General features: G+C 50.0%; 1 protein-coding gene across 1 annotated transcript in view; it reads left to right on the top strand.

The window, feature by feature from the left end:
* MRPL11 (mitochondrial ribosomal protein L11) overlaps window positions 1-10,870 on the top strand; it is a 701,579-nt gene extending 690,709 nt beyond the window's left edge. Inside the window, exon 6 of the mRNA XM_085625435.1 lies at window positions 10,078-10,870. Coding sequence (XP_085481561.1) covers window positions 10,078-10,198 — 121 coding nt within the window. The 3' untranslated portion in view covers window positions 10,199-10,870. The remainder of the gene's footprint in view (window positions 1-10,077) is intronic.
* The last annotated feature ends 8,700 nt before the right edge of the window (window positions 10,871-19,570 follow it).

The following is a 19,570-nucleotide window of genomic DNA, read 5'->3' as shown; positions in this document are numbered from 1 at the left end:
CTGTGTATAATCTCTCTTAATGCTCAACGAATTGCCGTAATATCCCCTTTGTGTCTTGATGTAGAGCCCCGCTCTGTGCACGTATCTCTATTATGTGCGAAGCACCCTGCGACTTCCTAGTAATTCCCGCCAGTGCCCGCCCAGGTCTCTCCCCTTCACAATAGCGACGGGCCTGCCAATGTTTCCCCCTGAAGTTGGCCTCCCTTTCCGCCTCTCGCTCGTATTGCGACAGCTTTTCCCTAAACTCCTTGTGGAGTGGGCCCATCGGCTCTCGGGCCATGGCAGTCTCCAGCTCCTTAAGTTCGACCTCCAGCTTGGTGAGCGTGCCACGGATGGCCCTTAATACCCCAAAGCTCTTGGAGATGTAAAAACCCCGAACCGTGACCTTAAAGGCCTCCCAGATGTTCTCAACACTATCCACCGACCCTTTGTTGCGTGGAAAAAAGTCCGCAATCTCCTCCCCCAGTTCTGTCTGGAATAGTGGATCCAATAGTGCCGTGGGCTGCAAACGCCACTGCGATGCTGCCCTGCCGTACCCCGGGATAGCTACCTGCACCAGCACCGGACAATGGTCCGAGTAGGACCGCGGCAAATGCGTCACTCTGCCCAAATCCACCGCCAATCCACGGGACAGTAAGCAGTAGTCAAGTCTAGCCCAAGTGTTGGCATACACCGTGTAATGCGTCCCCTCCCGGACCCCAGCATGCACAAACCTCCAACTATCCACAAGGTCGCCTTCCGTCATTATGCCCTCCACCGCATCTCTCGCGTTTCTGTTATATTGGGGGCTACCATCCGATCTATCTAACCCAGGTGCCAATGTGATATTAAAATCTCCACCCCATATGATATGCATAGATCCAGTATTCAGTATCTCACCCCACAATTTGGTGTAAAACACAGGCGAGTCCACATTAGGCCCATAACAGTTGACAATTGTGACCGTATCAGTACCCAGTCTGCCCAACATCAATACAAATCTACCCTCATCATCCATGCGTTCACCCAACCGCACAAACGGCACCGTTTTTTAATCAGAATCGCCGTACCTCTGGCATACCCAGAATATGAGGAAAAACTACGCACTGCCGCCCATCTATTCGCAAAGGTATAGGTGGCCCGGGGGCTAAGATGCGTTTCTTGCAGCAGCGCGATCTGCACCTGATGCTGGTCCAAATAGGCCACCACCCTCCGACATTTTCTCGCATCATTCAACCCCCGGACATTCCAGGACATAACCGTTAGTCTGGAACTGCGGCTTTGTGCAGACATCCGCAGTCATTCACACATGATCCAGATCTCCACTTCCCCCAAACACCTCTTCCGCCAAAGGAAACAGCCACATCACCCATAACCCGGCCATATCCAGCCAATGCAACCACGGGACCCCCCGCAGTGTCAGCGCTGTGCATCCCTAGCTTTGTCCTATTCCATAGCCTACCAACACAATACCACTTGGTTACACTCCTCTCATTTTGCGAGCTCCAATCATACAAACAGCAACTACAACCCTTGTACCCACCCCCCTCCCACTGAAGCAATCCCCAACCTGCCAGCAGTGTACCCTCCCAATCCCTCCCACACACACCCCAATAACTAGGGCTAAAAGAACCCTCAACCCCAACACCGTATGCTAGGGTAATTCCCATCGGGTAACTTATCTAGGTGGCATCACTAATACCCCCCCACAGGGGCCCGCCCGAACCACACCACGTGCAGCCCAGCCCGGCAACCAGGAGGGGGGGCGTCCGGCGCTATAATCAAAGGCATCCTGATGCATACCGTCAACCTCTAATGATAACCATAAACCTGTTATCGCGATAAGTTCCTGCTTCACAGACGCAGAGGGACCCCATACCACAGGGACCCCGGCAACAACCATCTATCATGATATCCCCTACTCTCCCACGTCAACCATACCCACACTGAAATCATTACAATGTCTTTCAACGATAAAGCACCATCTAAGCTCTGAACCAGCGCAGCGATCATTACAATGTCTTTCAATGATAAATCACAATCTAAGCTCTTAACCAGCGCTCCACGCTCATCCATGAGTCTATATGCAGGTGCAGTGCTGACCACTCACGATTCCCCAGCTGCCAGCGGTTCTGGACTAGGGGCCAGTTTGTCTGCTCCTGCTCCCAATCTCCGATTCCGTTTATGCTGCTTGAGAAACTCCTCCACCTGCTGTGGAGTTGTAAAGAATTTCTGTCTCCCTTGGTACGTAACCCGCAGGCGTGCCGGATAGAGCAATGCGTAGTCTATTTGCAGATTGCGCAGTTTAGTCTTGACTGCAAGGAATTTCCTACGTTCCTCTTGAACCAGCGGGGTGAAGTCCGGATACAGCGTGAAGGAATTTGCCCTCATAAGACAACGACCTCGTACTTCTTGCCGCTCTTAAGGCCGCATCCCGGTCGCGGTAATTAAGCATCCGGGCTATAATCGGCCTAGGCGTCGCCCCTGGCTTCGGCCTGGGGTCCAGGGCCCGATGCGCCCGCTCCACTATAAAGTGTGTAGAGAATGTCTCAGAGCCCATCGCCGCCACCAACATCTTCTCGACGTACTCCTCCATTTTGCCCACATTTGTTGTTTCCAGAATTCCTACAATGCGTACGTTGTTACGCCTACTCCTCGCTTCTAAATCCTCATTTTTAGCTGCGATGACACGTAGGAGATTGTCCATTCTGGATAGCTGCGACGAGTGTTGGGTCACCACATCCTCTGAGTCCGATATTCGCTGTTCCGCCTCTTTCAAGCGAGCCTCATGCGCGTCCACCTTGTGCACCACCGCATCCATACGTGACGAGAGCCTGTCCACTTTATCCGCGATTGTCGCGAACCCTTGCCGCACCTCGCATAGTACTGCCTGTAAGTTCGTCGCTGCGTCCACAGCTCCCCCCGACGCATCAGCCGTCTCATCCGGGTGGCGTGACTTCTCTTCTGGCGCTGTCACTTTCTTACTAGCCGCAAACGTGAGTTTGGGCTGTCTAGTGTCCGTCTTGCCCATCGCTTTCTCAGGGCAAAGGTCTCCAGAACCACCTGCGTGAGCACCACGACACCCCCCCCCCCCGATTTTTCGGGGGCGCTCAATGCATCAGTCCAAAAACACGAGCGATTACCGTGCACGTCCCTCCATGCAGTCGATCACTGTATCTACTGCACCAGCTCCACTCCAATATTTCAGGCCACGTGCGTTCAAACAGCGCAGCCACACTATCAGGGGGCACCAGCTGTGAGCTCCAGGCCTGGGGGGACAGTTCGCCGTCACCGGTGAGGCCAATCGCGGCTCCGTCCGCCCCTCCGCCAAGCTGCTCCCCACCAGGCCCGCTGCACCCCTAATATCACTACCGCTGCATCAGGAGCTCTTCGCACTGCTCCTCTCCCAGTGTCCGGGGGGGGGGGGGGAAGGGGATCGCCGCCCCTCACCGCTATCTTGGGTTCAAAAAACGTTCTTGCCCCGAGGATCCTTCTCTGCGCCTGCCACCACCAGTTCACTCCCGGGCGCTCGGGCCCTGCAGTCGCTCCAGGGGACGGGGGGGGGGGTCGAATGCACCCCCGCTCGCTCTCCACTCCGTACCTCCGATCCGCTTCGCTCCCCCATCCAGGTCACCACGAGCTCGGGGGTTCCTCCCAGGCTGTCGCCTCCGTCCGCGGCCTTCCAACGCACAACTAGCCACGACCTCGCCTGCCAGCTCGATCCGAGGCCTCCGCACAGCGGCTTCCGCCGTCGCATCCGCCGCAACTTTCGGCTCCTCTCGTGGCGGGCTCCCAGCAGCTGGAGCCCTCTACGTCCGTCCACACACTCCTGCCACCTGGCTGGACCTGCGCCTGCAGTGACGGCACCCAGGTGTGCCCGCAAAAGGATAAATAACCGGATTAATGGCGCCGGACTGCGGGAGCCCTACAAGAAGGCGTCCATTCGCTAGCGCGCCACCTAGCGTCCCCCCGACTTTTCCTTCTTTCTCTCTTAAAACAAATGTGATCAGCAGAAAGGAGATATTTATGGCTAAATCTATATTTTTCCACACTTTAGATCATGGAAGGAAATATATATTATTATTATTATTATTATTATTATTAAATGAATTTTGTAGAGCGCACTGACACCATGGGTTTCCTGGCGCTATAGGGCAAAGGTGATACACAATCTGGGGTGAATGCAGGGTTAGCAGGGTGGGGGAAAGAGAGAGGTTTTGAGCAGCTTCCTAAAATGAAGGAGGGAGCTGCTCGATTTGATGATCAGGGGAAGGGAGTTCCAGAACTTCGGTGCCAAAAGGGCGAACCTTCGTCCGCCAAATTTGTTGGTTCTGGTTTTGGGTATGACAAGTGATTTAAGATGAGCAGAGCGAAGATTGCGATTTGGACAGTAGGGAGTGATGAGGGAAGTCAGGAAAGCAGGGCTGGGACAGTGGAGGGCTTTGAACGTGAGGCAGCCCAACTTGAAGGCCACCCTCTGTTCTATGGGCAGCCAATGTAGTTTATGCATCAGAGGTTTGGCAGATTGCCATTCTGGAAATTTGAAGATGATACGAGCTGCCTGGTTTTGGACCACCTGAAGGCGGTGGAGAAGGGTTTTGGGAAGTCCGTGGTAGATGCGGTTGGAAAAGTCCAAGCGGGAGAGCACAAGATTACTTGAATCAGAGCAAGTGGGGGGAGCAGGTGACTGACCTTCCGGATCTTTCTGAGTTGGAAGGAACAGGATGAAATCACGGAGCCGACATGAGGTCGGAGAGAGAGTTCGGCGTCGATAGTCACGCCGAGACTTTTTACAGAGATCGAAGGGGTCGGTGGGAGGCCCAGTTCAGTGGGCCAGAACTGGGTTCCCCAGAAATTGGGGCTGGAGCCCGGGAGAAGAATCTCGGTTTTCCCGGGGTTCAGCTTCAATTGGTTGGAATTCATCCAATCTTGGATGTGGAGCATAACGGAGTGAAAGTTATCTATCGCATTGGGGGAGTTGAGTGGAAAGATGATCTGCAGATCGTCGGCATAGTTATAAACTGTGATGTCCCAGTTACGGAGTGAGTGGAGTAAGGGCCAAAGGTATAGATTGAACAGTAAAGGTGACAGGGAGGAGCCCTGGGGAACTCCGCAGGTTGTGGGGGTCTTGGGTGCTGTGTAGGGGCCCAGCCGGACGGCTTGGGTTCTACCAGACAAGAAAGACCGGATCCAGCTGAGGGCAGGGTTCTGGATGCCAGCCTGTTCGACACGGTTGAGCAAGATGTTATGGTCAGCCGTGTCGAACGCGGCCGAAAGGTCCAGGAGAACGAGGGCCTGGGGGGTCCCTGAGTCGGCATTTCTCCTCAGCGTGTCGAGAACAGCTAAGATGACGGCTTCAGTAGAAAATGAAGGCCTGAAGCCGGCCTGATTAGGCTCCAGGTAGCAAGAGGTCTCAAAAAAGTTGGAGAGGCATCTAGTGACATGTGCTTCGAGAAGTTTTGAGAAATAGGGCAGAAGCGAGATGGGGCGATAGTTGGAGAGTTCCGCTGAGTCCGTGCCAGGTTTTTTAAGTAGCGGGACTAGGATGGCCTCTTTGAAGGATCTGGGAACAGTACCTGTGCTGAGCGAGCCATTCAAGAGAGGTAGGATGCATTCAGGTAAGGAATGACATACACTTCGTAGGACTGAGGGTGGGCAGCCATCGTTCGGGGAACCTGATTTTATCCGGGATGCAAGCTGTACTAGGGAAATAGGGTTGATGGGGGGGAATTCGGTGAAGGCGGAAGGGTTGTTAAGGGAAGTTTCCGGAGTGGTGATCTGAGGGACGGTGGAGATCGATGCCTTGATTTTATTAATTTTTTCGACGAAGAGGTTGAGAGCGTCACAAGTTTCTTGGGTGGGGGTTTGGCCTGGGAGGGTTCTGTCGTCAGATGTCAGTTCGTTCATGATTTTAAAAATTTCTTTAGATTTGTTGTCCGAAGAAGAGATTCGGTCAGAAAAGTGGTTTGATTTGGCTGAAAGTATTGCGATTTTGTAGTCTCTGCGGGCTGAGGTGTATTGTGATCTGGCTGGTTCGGAGTAGTTGCGTCTCCATGCCCTTTCTAGCTGACGTACCTTCAGTTTAAGTTTTTTGAGGTCGTCCGAGAACCAACGGTGGGAGTTGTGGTGCCTGGTCGGGAGAAATTTGATTAAGGGGGCAAATTGGTCACTGGCTGACTGCAGCCAGAAGCATATGTCACTTTCTAATTTGTTAATGTTGGTTCGCGAAACGAGGGCAGGGCGGGTGTCTGAGAGAGTCGCAAGAAATCCTTCGGAGTCATAGGCGTTCCATTTACGAGATAGACCACCAGCCATCAGTGGGGTGGGGGGATTGCCACTGATCGTAAGGGTGGTATCTATTAAGTGGTGGTCTGACCAGGTACAGGGTGAGACGGAGGGGGGAGAAAGAGTTAGGTTTTGGGTCCATATTTGGTCTAGAATGTGGCCCTTAATATGTGTAGGCGAGGGGATTTGTTGAGACAGGTTGAGGCTAGTGAGAGCCTCGAGGACCTCCAAGGCGTGGGGCCCAGCGTTGATGTCATTAAACCAATAATTAAGGTCGCCGAAAAGGGCGAATCTGGGGTGAGAAGTGAGAAGGTTGATCAACTGATCGGTCAGGGTGGCCGCGAAGGAAGGCATCGGTTGGGGGGGCGATAAAGAAGAAGGAGAGTTAAGGCCCCGCTATCCGTTTTTAGGCTGAAGATAATTTTATCTACTCCCAGGAGTGAGATGGATGGAGTAGAGATGAAGTTAAGGCGTTTGGAGATTATGGCCGCTACCCCGCCCCCAGGGCGGTTTCCTGGCCGATCGGCGCGGAGGATGTAATAGTCTGGGGGGAGGGCCGCCAGAATGTCAGGAAGTGAGTCCGCAGTCAGCAAAGTTTCAGTGAGCAGGAGGATGTCCGGTTTCTCGTTGGATAGAAGGATGAAGATGTCGGCGTGATGTTTAACCAAGAAGCGGGTGTTAAGATAAAGAACTCTGATGGTGGTATTGCTCTTGGTAGGCTGGGTAGGGGGGGTGACCAGATTGGTGGGGCGCCGATCAGATGGGGAAATACCGGTCATGGAGATGCGTCTGATGGTAGAAGGGGAGGGAGTGAGGTTGGGGAGTTGTAGATCCCTCAGGGAGTCGGCCGAGTAAGTGATGGTATGGCCGGCCTGGCTGACCCCTGGGCCCAGTCTGGCGCAGACGGGCTTCCCTTTGGCGCGCTGACGGCGCGCCCGCTGCGCATTCGGGGAATGCACATTGATATAGTGTGTGATGGGCGTGGCCTCATAAGAGTGGGCGTAGCCAAGGTCTTGGCACGAGGATGGCGTCAGTGTCGATCTCAACCCGCAGCAGCGCTAATATCCGCTGCGCGTGGGAATTTGGCAGAGTGCAGCTTAGAAAAGTGCCCAGAAGTAAGTGGATTACAAGTAAAATTACACAAAATACAGTGGTTTTAAAAGCAAATTAGCGAGCGTTTCCTCCCGGCTGTGCCTCAGGAGTGATCAATGTCCTATGGCGTGCTAGTTGTCAGCGCGGCTTATATAGGTGGGGCGGAGTGGGCGTGGCCTTGTAAAAGTGGGCGTGGCCAAGGTCTTGGCGCGAGGATGGCGTCAGTGTCGATCTCAACCCGCAGCAGCGCTAATATCCGCTGCGCGGGGGAATTTGGCAGAGTGCAGCTTAGAAAAGTGCCCAGAAGTAAGTGGATTACAAGTAAAATTACACAAAATACAGTGGTTTTAAAAGCAAATTAGCGAGCGTTTCCTCCCGGCTGTGCCTCAGGAGTGATCAATGTCCTATGTCAATGTCATATAAACACTGCATTTTTTGATCTGCCTTACATTAAACTGATTCTAATATATTTTTGCAAGAAATTACCATCTGCTTTTTGGTGTGTTTTATTTCTCAGAACAGATTCTGCTTTTGTTCTTCCGGTCTCCAAGGAACATGAAAGAGCAAGAGCATAAGAATTTATGCAGTTTATGGGAAGGGTGATTGCGTGATCATGTTTGATAAGGAATAAAATACCTTCTTCCATACATTAAAAGGATATTGCAAGTCATCTGAGAGTTCCATTAACTTATAAAAAAAACTCAGCCTACAGCCTCGTTCCTCTATATGGTCATGGAACTCCACGGTGACTATAAATATCCTTATAATGTACGGGACGGGGATGCATTGTCCCATATATTAATTGGGGTAATAAGGATATCATTGTTTTTCCACTACTCACTTTTAGAGACCCTTTTCTTTGTGATTAAGCTCTCCATGAGAGTGCAGATGTTTCCCAGCCGTTTCTCTCTCCGTTGTGTGCCCACCCAAATGCCTCGGCACACTTTTTTTTCCTTGTGTATTTCTGCCACCACACCCATGCTCAGTGGTGTTTCTTCCTCTTGTGCTATACCATTGCTCCCCCTGTTTGTCACTTTTGTTTGCTGCTCTCTCTCAAGTGCCATCGTGGATCATTTATTAAAAAAACAAAGTCACCTTTTCTGTTTACCTGCTTCCACCATTATGCAAGCTATAATGATGGAAACAGGCCTAACTGCATAGTTATTTGGCCTTTGCCGAGGTGATCAAGTGCTGGATTCAAATAGAGCAGGGTACTTCTTTAAAGAACTCCACATTATGTCAAAGGGAGATTGAGTTTAGTTATCAAGTGGGCCAAATCGCCCAGGAAAGTGTTCTCTAGAATTTGTAATAAGCTGACAATATCCCTAAATGCTAATCATATACCTAGGATGAGCAGTGATGAGCTTGGGATATTGAGTAAAAATGCGGCAAGGGATAATGATATGAGCTATTTGGAAGCCAAGATATCTGTACGCTTTTTGAGACCATCATCGACGAATGTCGAAGCATTTCCTTACCTAGATTCATTAACTAATGCAGCTCTAAGATTGGCACTGTTGAAATTTAGATGTGGTTTGAATCCAGTTTTGAGTTGCTCCACTGCTAAGAGATGTTGTATATAGTAACAGCATTTATGATTGCGATTTGAATATGAAACATAACGCTATCCATATTTTATTAGATTGTTTTGCGGTTTTTAGTACAAGGGAAAACTTTTTTGAGACCAACACTAATTAAATATGGTGTTGGGGGAGGAAACCAAAAGCAGCTTACTTTTTACTGGATATGAAGTCCATTGATGTAAAGTGTGCACTGGGGGGACATTTATTAACTGTAAAGGAAGTATTAATATGAATGAGGCTTTTTACCGCGCTGCAAACAATTAAATAAACGGTTACAGGCCTGGGTTTGATACTGACAGGAATTTACTCTCCTTTTTAGGGAAATCTGTCTTATTTTTGTGTTTTTTCACTAGATAATTTTATTATATTACATGTATTTATATTTTTATATCTCGCCTAATTCGTGAATCTGGTTAAAGGCCAAGGCCTAATATTTGTTTTTGACTTACTGACAAAAAAACGACACCCACGTCACTCCCCTAGCACGCACATGCGTTGTTGCGGGCACGTACCAGGTCAATGACACCACCAAAATGTGTCATTACACCTTTTTTCTATTTTTCTTTTTTTAACGATGTTGCACAACATCGGGATATAGTATTCTACTTACTCCCCTAGTCCCCACCCACTCCGCAATGCAGTTACAGCATCCTGAAAAGCCATTGGCAAAGCTGATAGGGCCCTCAAGCAAAATCTCTTGGCTTTTTCAGTGCTTGTTATTAGATGTAATCCTCGAAATCTTATAGGGCCCCAACACTTAATATTCCCTTTTGATAAGATACTGAATATATCATGAACATTGTTTTTTACTTCGTTTTTATAGTCACCTGTACAGCTTCGTAGGCTTGTTTTATGACCTGACCTTAACATAACTATTCTATCTTTACAGTTAGAAGCAAACAAACATCCTGGAGATGCTTTGTCTCTCATTTTCCAAAGGAAGCAATAAAAAGCATGTTGATTTTGGGGGTTTACTGCAAAGCCAAAATCTCATTTCTGACAGCAGTAGGGTGAGGTAGGCCCGGTTCTGGCGTAAAGAGTCTTGCAGCGGTATCACAGGTTAGAACCCTCAGCGGTAGCCATGTTGCCAGGCAGGTTCTTCCTCTTGGTCAATGACACATGTCCTCTTCTTCCACAGCTTGTCTGCAGAGGAGTACCAGGTGTTTCTGGCGGCCAGAGAAGTAGAGTTGCAAGCTCAAGCAGCAGCAGCAGCCGAGGCGGCGGCAGCAGAGCTCTCCGCGGCCGCGAAGAAGAAATAACGGTGTTGCTGATGCTCATCTTCCACCAGCAGCAAATGGGAGCTGCTTCCCTTCTACTCACTGCTACATTTTTTTTTGTACATTCTGATTTCCAAAGACTAGCGCGGCTTTAAAAAAAAGAAATAAGAGGCGTTGTGGTTGGTTTCTTAAAGGTCCTGCTGTATAAAACCACGCTACGATGACCATGTCAGACTTACTATTCACCTCACCCTTCTTGGGCAGTCCTTTACTCTAGAGGAGAATGGATCTGTGTTCCTGGAATTACTGGATAAGCAGATGCCACAGGATGTTTAAATTCCCTTATAAAGTAGTATCGTTCCACCGAAGAACTACTTCATTTGCACTGTAAATGTGCCACATCCAATGTTCATGGCAACAGATACATTTGTGGGTACTATGAAGATGTTTAACAAGGTAATAGGGGAGACCTTTGGCAGAAGACAAAGCAAACTCAACATTGATGTTGCACATTGTGTTAGTGAGAGACTCGTCCTCCATAGTCTCCATCTGGTAACCGCTATCTCTCACATGCCTGAGCGCCGCCCTTATCTGACCATTCGTTGTTTAATAAATGACATATCATCTACGGAACTGGCAACCGGCTGTAATATACCTGGAAACTCGAGGGAGGAGAAGGGCCTAAAGATTGTCAATAAAGTTTCATAAATAAAATAAGTGGTATGTTTTCTTTCCTGATTGCAAACTTATATGTAAGTGAGTGCTCGATCAAACTCGGATCCCGAGAAGTGCTGGCTTCATCAAAATATTATATGCTTGTCATTGCACTTAGGAGTAGAACACAATTCACACAATATCAAACCTAAATAAAAAACATCAGAATCCAAGCTAGGTGTATACTGATTTTGGGTTTTGTTGTCGTCAATGTTTTTTGGGATATTTTCTACCATTCTATTCAGTGTCTGTGCAACATTTGAGGGGTATTTAGGTGGTTAAGTGTTAGAAATGGGATTTCTGATGGATACATCTCCTCACTTTTTGATTTACCCCAGCGCCAGCATTCTACTGAAACTTTTTTCTAGCTGGCCCACGTCGGCGAGGACGTCACAATGGCACGGCTCCGCAACTCCGTATGACGACATCGGAGCCATAAGATGACCTCGACGCCGTTGATGCGTAACCTTTTTTTGGGACTTTCCATTTGGTATCGTTATTACTTTGTTTCTTCTTCATTCTTGGAGAAGCAGTGCCATGGCTACTTTGAAGAAGTCTGGATTTAAGCCTTGTAGGGAGTGTGGGGGATATATGTCCATCACTGATCCCCATGACGTCGGAGACTGCTCCAGTTGTCGGAAGATAAATCCGAAGGCTTTGAAGGAGCGTGAGGCTAAGCTTTTTATGGTGAAACCAAGGAAGTAGAAGAGAGGCCGCAAGAGATCAAAATTGAAGTCGTTGACCTCGCATAATCGAAGTCGAAGAAGCTCAAGAATAAGAGAAGGCATGGTTCTCGACGCCATTCATCGAAGGGTAGAGCTTCAAGGTCGTCTTCTCTGGCTCCGTGATGTCGCTCTAAAGATGTCATGCCGCCTTCTCATTCTCCTCAAGCGACTCCAGCTCACTCACCGACCCCGAGGGGTTCTCCAGCGCGCTCACCGATGCCGAAGGGTTCTCCGGCGCCAAAGATATCTCTGGTACCGAGAGATTCTCAGGAGCCTAGGATGTCTTCTCCTGTGCCTGCGGCCCTGCCTGTTCTTGATCGACTTCCCCGGTGACAGGGCTTCAGCCTTCTCTGCCTCGAGTGGATTCAGACTCTGCTCCTTATACACCCTTTCCTGGGCCTGGTTCGGATCCTTTGCATTTTCTTAATGTGATGTATGGCATGTTTGCCAGGGAAGCCTACCCTACCGATGTGCCGTCGGGTCCTGTGGGCCCGCTTGCTTTCAGTTTGGGCGTTCCTCAACAATATGCCCAGGCACCCTTTGTGCCCCTTATGCCAACGGCGCCGTCTTGGCAGTTTCCGGCTCTGAGGTTTTCGGCACCCATATCACAGTCTCCGGCGTTATCTGGTGGTCCTTCTTCCTCTCGACTTCGATCGGCACTGTTGCCTGCTTCAGAAGGTATTCCATCAACGCCAGTGCCAATGTCTCCAGTGCCACAATTGGTGCTGCCGACGCCGGTTCCGAAGTTGCGTTCAAGGAGGGAGGCCCAAAGACAGCTGGAGGAAGAGGATTATCAGCAGGAGGCTGAAGAAGGTGAGATTGAGCATTCTGTTGATGAATTTGAAGGCCTTTGTGAGGCAAGTGGTCTAGATACTTCTCCAGAGTGTGAACTTGCATCACCAAAGGCCTTGCACTCTCAGGATGTTGCACCATACCATACCATGCTGTCATCAGGAAAGCTTCTGAGCTTTTAGACCTCCAGTTACCCACAGCTGACTTGAGGCCAAATATTCTAAAAGAAGTGTTACATTCCCCATCTTCTGTGGTTGAGCCTCTTTTACCTTTTAATGAGACCTTGACAGAGCCAATTCTGGAGGTGTGGTGGAAGCTCCTATCAGCTCCTGCTGTGTCAAGGACTGTAGCAAGGAGGTACAGGCCTGCTCCTAATGATCCTGCCTTCCTTTCTGCTCATCCTTCACCAGAAAGTTTGGTAGTGCAGGCTTCCTGTTCTAAACAGTCGGCTGGGTCTTTCCCTCAAACTCCTGGAGACAGAGACTCTAAGAAATTGGAGCAATCTGCCAAGAACATTTTCTCTTCTTCTAGTATGGCTTAAAAAAGACCACCAATGTAACGTGCTTATTAGGGAGGTATATACATGCCTTAATGGACTCTGCCAAACAGTTGGCTCCTAAGTTGCCAGACAATAATCGTGGTTCCTTTTTGGAGGTTTTAGCGGATACGAAGGCTGCAGCCCGTCAAGTTATTCAGTCTGGCCTGGACACTGCGGATTTGGTGGCCAGGGTGATGAGTTCCTTTATTGCTACCAGGGGGCATGCCTGGCTCAGGTTTTCGGGGTTCTTTCCAGATGTGCAGGCTCCTCTTCTTGATCTCCCGTTGAGTGGATCCAAGCTTTTTGGTGAAAAGGCAGATTCTGCACTGCAAAGGTTCAAAGACAGTAGAGCCACTGCAAAGTCCTTGGGTCTTCAGTCCCAGTGTAGGGGCTTTGGTTATAGGAGGTACCATGATTTTGGTAAGGCGGCTTCCTTTTGGGCTATCAACCACCTCAGCAGCCGCAGAACCCTCTGTACAAGTCGTACAGAGGAAAGGGCAGTGGTCATCTGTGAGTGCATCCCGACAACTCTCCTCCTCTTTTTCCTCCCCTGCCCCACCACTGGTACCATAGGAAAGCAGCTGTAGATCCCCCATCTTGGCGAATGCTGCTCCTGTAGGGGGTAGGGTATCCCATTTTCTACAAGACTGGAAATCTATCACATCAGACCTTTGAGTTTTGGATCTTGTGGAGAATGGGTACGCCCTTCCCTTCCGAGAGTTTCCATCTCCTTACCATTCTCGCCAGGGCTGGTGTTCAGAGGACCGTTTGCTGCCTTTGCAGCAGGAGGTTCTTGTTTTGCTTCAGAAAGGTGCAATAGAAGGGATATTCATCTACCTGGACTCCACACTCCGCTACAATAATAATCTTCTTCCCCCTTGCAGCGCTTAAAACGTGACATAGCCAGCTGGAGAACCCTTCCTCTATCCCTCCTGGGGAGGGCGGCCCTTTTTAAAATGATGTTCCTCTCCCGCTTCCTCTATGCCCTACAAAACTCGCTCGATGCCGTCCCGCCGACCTATTTCAAAGAAATTGAGCACCTTCAGAGGGAGTTGCTGTTGAACGGTACAGCGCAAATAGCTCTAAAAAAACTCACCCTGAAGTGGTATGACGGAGGCATCGCTCTCCCTGACATTAAAAAATATTATTGGGCTGCCCATATGGCTGCCATTAATCACGGTACTTATGGGGCCCCTGGGGACCCGGGCTATCGAATGGACAAGTGGCTTCTCCCGGGTGGGAATTATAATAGATCACTATACTCGAAACCTGCAAGGTGTCAGATGCCTCACAAGGCTTAACTTTGCTTGTGACGCAATACCGCAGAGATGACAGGAGCACCCGTCCCCGTACCCACCTGAACCTCGTGGACAGTAGGAACCAGCAGGGATGAGATGGACGCAGGGAAGGGAGCCAGAAAGGACGTAGTGGCCGTGTGTGTGGGGCGTCTCGGTGCCTTCTGGAAGACAGAAAGGACCAGATCACTAATAGCCCCACTCCTGTTATATAGCACCCTTAAAACACACACACAGAAATTGATGTCTTCCGGGGGACTCACCAATGTTCTTGTGGACCACGGCCCTCAGAATCAGCACTGTTCCAAGGAAGGCTGCTCCAGGCGAAGTGTTCCTGGACACGTCTTCCTCAGCGACACCAAAGAAAAAGCGCTCCTGCGTGATTAGGCCAAAGGATAAAGTCAAAATCATGCGCCTAGATGGTCTTTGCGCACTTTTGCGGAAACTATAAGGGCAAGCTATAACAGTGGCATCCCAAATGAAGTGGTGGGTGTAAGAACACTGCTCCAGTTCTGTGGAGTTCGCTTTCCTTGCAGCGCGCCTGCGCTAGACAGCAAGGCAACCCCAGGCGCTCCTGCGCCAAATGATAAAGTAACCTACAAGCGCTCCTGCGCTTACTGAAGCAAAAACAACCCCCCAAGCGCTCCTGCGCTTACGACGCAAAGTAAAACACCAGCGCTCCTGCGCTTTGGAAAAACAAGTATCCCACAAGCGCCCTAGCGCTATGGAAACTCGGCAACTCACAAGCGCTCCGGCGCTAAGAAAACAAAAGCATCCCACAAGCGCTCCTGCGCTATGGGAACAAGACAAACCCCCAAGCGCTCCTGCGCAATGAAGGCTCAAAGGCGGACAATACGTGTTGTGCGCTCCAGCGCGGCGAAAGGTTCTCGGGGGACGCCTCAAGGTAGAGGGCAACGGGTTTCTTGAGTCGCGACTCGACTCGGGTGAATCCAGTGGAATCTGAAGCACTAAACCGGCGGGAAACGCGGATGTTTAAGCGTTTCCCCCGGAAGTGCTATTACGATCCCCAGTGTGCTGCAACAACTAGACCGGGACTCGACCTCCAGCCGGAAGTGAGTCTCCCGGTGTTTCTGTGTGTGCGCTACGGGGCTGCGGCAAGCGCCGCGGAACCTGACACAAGGCCTCCGCTGTCAGGCCCTACCGGGCACTCGGTGGCGGTTTGGCATGCCGCCAACAGGTCCCTGGGATGGGAGGGTAGACTGATGTTGGCCATCCCCCTCTGGGACTCTGCGCGGCTGGGAAATCTGTGGACAACAAAGGGATTTGATAAGTGGGATATGATTGGCATCTCTCGCATCCAAGACCTATGGGAAAGAGGCGACATTAAAACGTTTGCTGCCCTCCAGGGTCAACATGAGTTAGCCGACACTGAGCATTTTCGCTACCGACAAGTGCGGCATGCCATAGGCTCGGTCTTCAACAAGGGTCCTCCCCTTCTGAGTCCTCCCCACTGGAAAGTAGGCTACTAGATGGGCATCTTCCAGAGAAGACTATCTTGCTGATCTATAACAAACTAATTTATAATATGGAAGACCCTCTTACACCGTTACGGCAAAAGTGGATGGCGGACGGTATTGAGATAGATGACGAGGACTGACAGGTATCTGAGTGGTCTCCTAGGGTGGTGGCGATACCAGCAAGACTGCGACTAGTACAACTTAAGATCTTGCATAGGATTTATATGACAGGGCCCAAATTGGTGCAAATGAGAAGGGCTACCACCGGAGACTGTCGTAGGCACTGTGGCCTATTGGGGACTTTCCTACATATCATCTGGGAATGCACACATATTCAGTCCTACTGGAGGAAGATACACAATGAGGTAGAAACGGTGATGGGAGTGCCTCTCCTTCCGGAGGCGCGTAGATGTTTACTGAACATATGGGAACTAACAGATCTGAATACACACCAAACACAATGGGTCACACTGGGATTCATGGTGGCAAAGAGGAACATTGCCCAACCCTGGGGGGCCTCGGCTCCGCCTACTCTGGAAGCATGGAAGTCGGATATCGACTGGTGCATGTTCCGTGAAAAAACTGTATTCGTTGCTCGGGCTGCCCCAAAAAGTGGTCCAAGTTATGGGGACCCTGGAACTCATATAGAGGGGACATTTGTACTCCACCACAGCAACTTGCCCTAGACGAACAGCTCTCTCCTTGATTTGTCCTGACTATGTACACTGTGGGTAATTATTGTCAGAAACGGACGCGCCTGAGCAGCAATTGTATTGATCCAATGTAGATTTGTAAGTCGATGACTGTTAATAAAAAGATTTATAAAAAAAAAGAAAGGAGCAATAGATGTTGTTCCAAAGCAGGAAAGGGGTCAGGAATGCTACTCCTGGTATTTTCTGATTCCCAAGAAGGACAGCAGGTTAAGACCGATCCTAGACCTCAGGGTCTTGACCTTTTACCTCAGGCAGGAGAAATTCAAGATGTTGACCCTAGCTTTGGTTCTTCTGGTACTGCAGCAAGAGGACTGGATGGAGTCGATGGACTTGCAGGATGCGTATATTCACATTCCCATCCTGAAGTCGCATCGGAAGTATCTCCGGTTTATGGTAGGGTCTCAACATTATCAGGATGCGGTCCTCCCGTTCGGTCTCACTTTCGTACCAAGGGCCTCCACAAAGGTGATGGCGGTGGTGGCAGCTCATCTCAGAAAGTCGGGGATCCCTGTTTTGCCCTTTTTGGACGACTGGCTGCAAAAGTAAAGTCGCCAGAGTCGGTGCTGTTTCATCTGCAAGTAACAGCACGACTGTTGTTCGACTTGGGTTTCTCGATAAATGTACCCAAAAATGTCACCTGGTGGACTCACAGCGCAACCTGTACATAGGGGCAGTACTGGACACTACTGTGTGTCGAGCTTTCCCACCTCTGCAGAGGATTCTCGACATTCAGGAGCTGATTCCTTTGTTTCACGATGGAGCGGTTGTTCCTGTCCTGAAGGTCCTACGCCTGCTCGGTCTGTTCGCTTCCTGCATACTTTTGGTCAATCCTGCACGCTGGCACATGAGGGCTCTCCAATGGTGCCTCCGCAGGCAGTGATTTCAGCATAACGGAGATCTCAGGGAGAGGGTCAGGCTCTCCAGAGGCACTACTGTGGATCTGTCTTGTTGGGGTGTGGAGGGGAACCTGTCACATGAAAAACCCTTTCAACTTCCTCCACTGGTGGCCACTGTGATCACTTATGCCTCCACTCTAGGGTGGGGTGCTCATCTGGGGGATCTGGTGATTAAGGGTCTTTGGTCTCCAGAAGAAAGGTTGCTTTTCATCAACCTTCTGGAATTGAGGGCATTACTTGTGGCTCTCAAGGCCTTTCTTCCCTCCCTCCGCAGTCAGTCGGTGCAGTTCCTGACGGACAACACTACAGCGATGTGGTACATAAACAAACAGGGAGGTGTAGTGTTGTATCGTCTCTGAAGAGAGGATCTGCGGCTCTGGTCTTAGGCTCAGGACCATCGGATTTGTGTGTTAGCAAATCATCTGGCCGGAGTGCTAAATATGCGTGCGGACAGTCTCAGTTGCATTTCTCGGCTGATCACGAGCGGAGACTTCATCCAGAGGTAGTCCATCATATCTTCCTGAAGTGGGGATTCCTTCGGTTGGACCTTTTCGCCACTCAAGAGAACGCGCACTGTCTGTCATTCTGTAGCCTCCAGTTTCTGATGCGGGGAGCGTTGGGGGACGTGTTTCAGTTGGAATGGGGTTCACAGTTCCTTTACGCGTTTCCTCCCATACCCTTGATTCCTCTGGTTCTGAGGAAGATTCGCCAAGACCGGGCCCAAGTCATATTGATTGCTCCGGATTGACCAAGACGGGTGTGGTACACAGATCTACTTCACCTTTCATCGCACCCTCCGCTCCATCTCCCTCTCAGGGCAGAACCTCCTCTCGTAATCGCATGGGCAGGTTTGACACCCCCACCTCCTGAGCTTGCACCTTCATGCCTGGAGATTGAACGGGACAATCTGAGTTCTATCTCATCTCCCACTGGATGTAGTGGATGTTATTTTATCACCCAGGAGACCCTCCACCAAATCTTTATATTCCTTTAGGTGGTCCAAATGTGTGAAATGGTGTGGTGAAAGGTCCATTGATCCTTTGAAGGCCATTTGTCTGATGTGCTTGATTTCTCTCTTTTCGTGGCTAAGCAGGGTTGTGTTGTGGCTACTGTAAAGGGTTACTTGTCTGCCTTGTCGGCTTTCCTTTGTTTGCCGGACCAGCCATCTTTATTAAAGTCCCCCATTATGATGGGGTTCATTAAAGGCCTTACCAATAGGTTTTCAACCACTCCCTCCATTATGCCTCATACAATTTGAATCTAGTACTTACTTTCCTGATGGGGTCTCCTTTTGAGCCTCTACATAGTTGCCTGTTGAGGCTTCTTTCTTTCAAGACAGTCCTTCTAATCGCTATTACCTCAGCCAGGAGGGTGAGTGAGCTTCAGGCTCTGAGTTCTAAACCTCTGTTTTTAACCATTCATGCAGAAAAGATGGTTCTCCGGGCCAGGGCTGCTTTCCTGCCTAGGGTGGTCACTCCTTTCCATCTAGTGCAGTCTATTACCTTGCCTACCTTCTATTCCCCCACCCTTCCAGGGAGGAGGAGAGACGTCACCGCCTGGATCCTAAGAGGGCTGTCAGCTTCTATCTGGACCGTACCAGGGACCTACGGCTGGATGGCCAGCTCTTCGTGGGCTACATTGGACGAATGAAAGGCAAAGCTGTCCACAAACGAACACTCTCCAGGTGGATCATCTTGTGTAGCAATATCTGCTACACTCTGGGCAAGAAGGAGCTGCCTGAAGATATAAGAGGTCATTCCATCAGAGCTAAGTCATCTTCCTCTGCTTTGGCTACAGGTGTTCCTGTTGTAGACATCTGCAAGGCAGCAACTTGGGCCTCCCTCCACATCTTTGCGAAGCATTACTGCTTGGATTCGGAGGTTAGGAGGAATGGCCATTTTGCCCGTTCTGTGCTGCAGGACTTTTTGGTATGAGTAGGTGGACACACTCCTCCGGGAGCGGGACTGCTGTGGGATTTAATTAAAAAGATGAGGAATCCACAGCCAGATGTATCCATCAGAAGAACAAGTTACTTACCTTCGGTAACGCTTTTTCTGGTGGCTACAGTATCTGCCTGTGGATTCCTCACTGACCCACCGTCTTCCCCGTTGTCCACCTTCGTATACCGAAAAGTGTTTTACATTATTTGACATGGTTGTTTCCCTGTGTCATTTGATTGTTTTGCTGTTGGGGATTAGGAAATGCTTTGTCTCTTTAGCCTTTCCTATTTTTTCTATATACTGTGTGTATTGGTGTGTTGATT

The sequence above is a fragment of the Triturus cristatus genome, chromosome 9 (genome assembly GCF_964204655.1).
Source record: "Triturus cristatus chromosome 9, aTriCri1.1, whole genome shotgun sequence".
NCBI lineage: Eukaryota > Metazoa > Chordata > Amphibia > Caudata > Salamandridae > Triturus > Triturus cristatus.
This window is presented reverse-complemented; position numbering and strand designations above follow the sequence as displayed.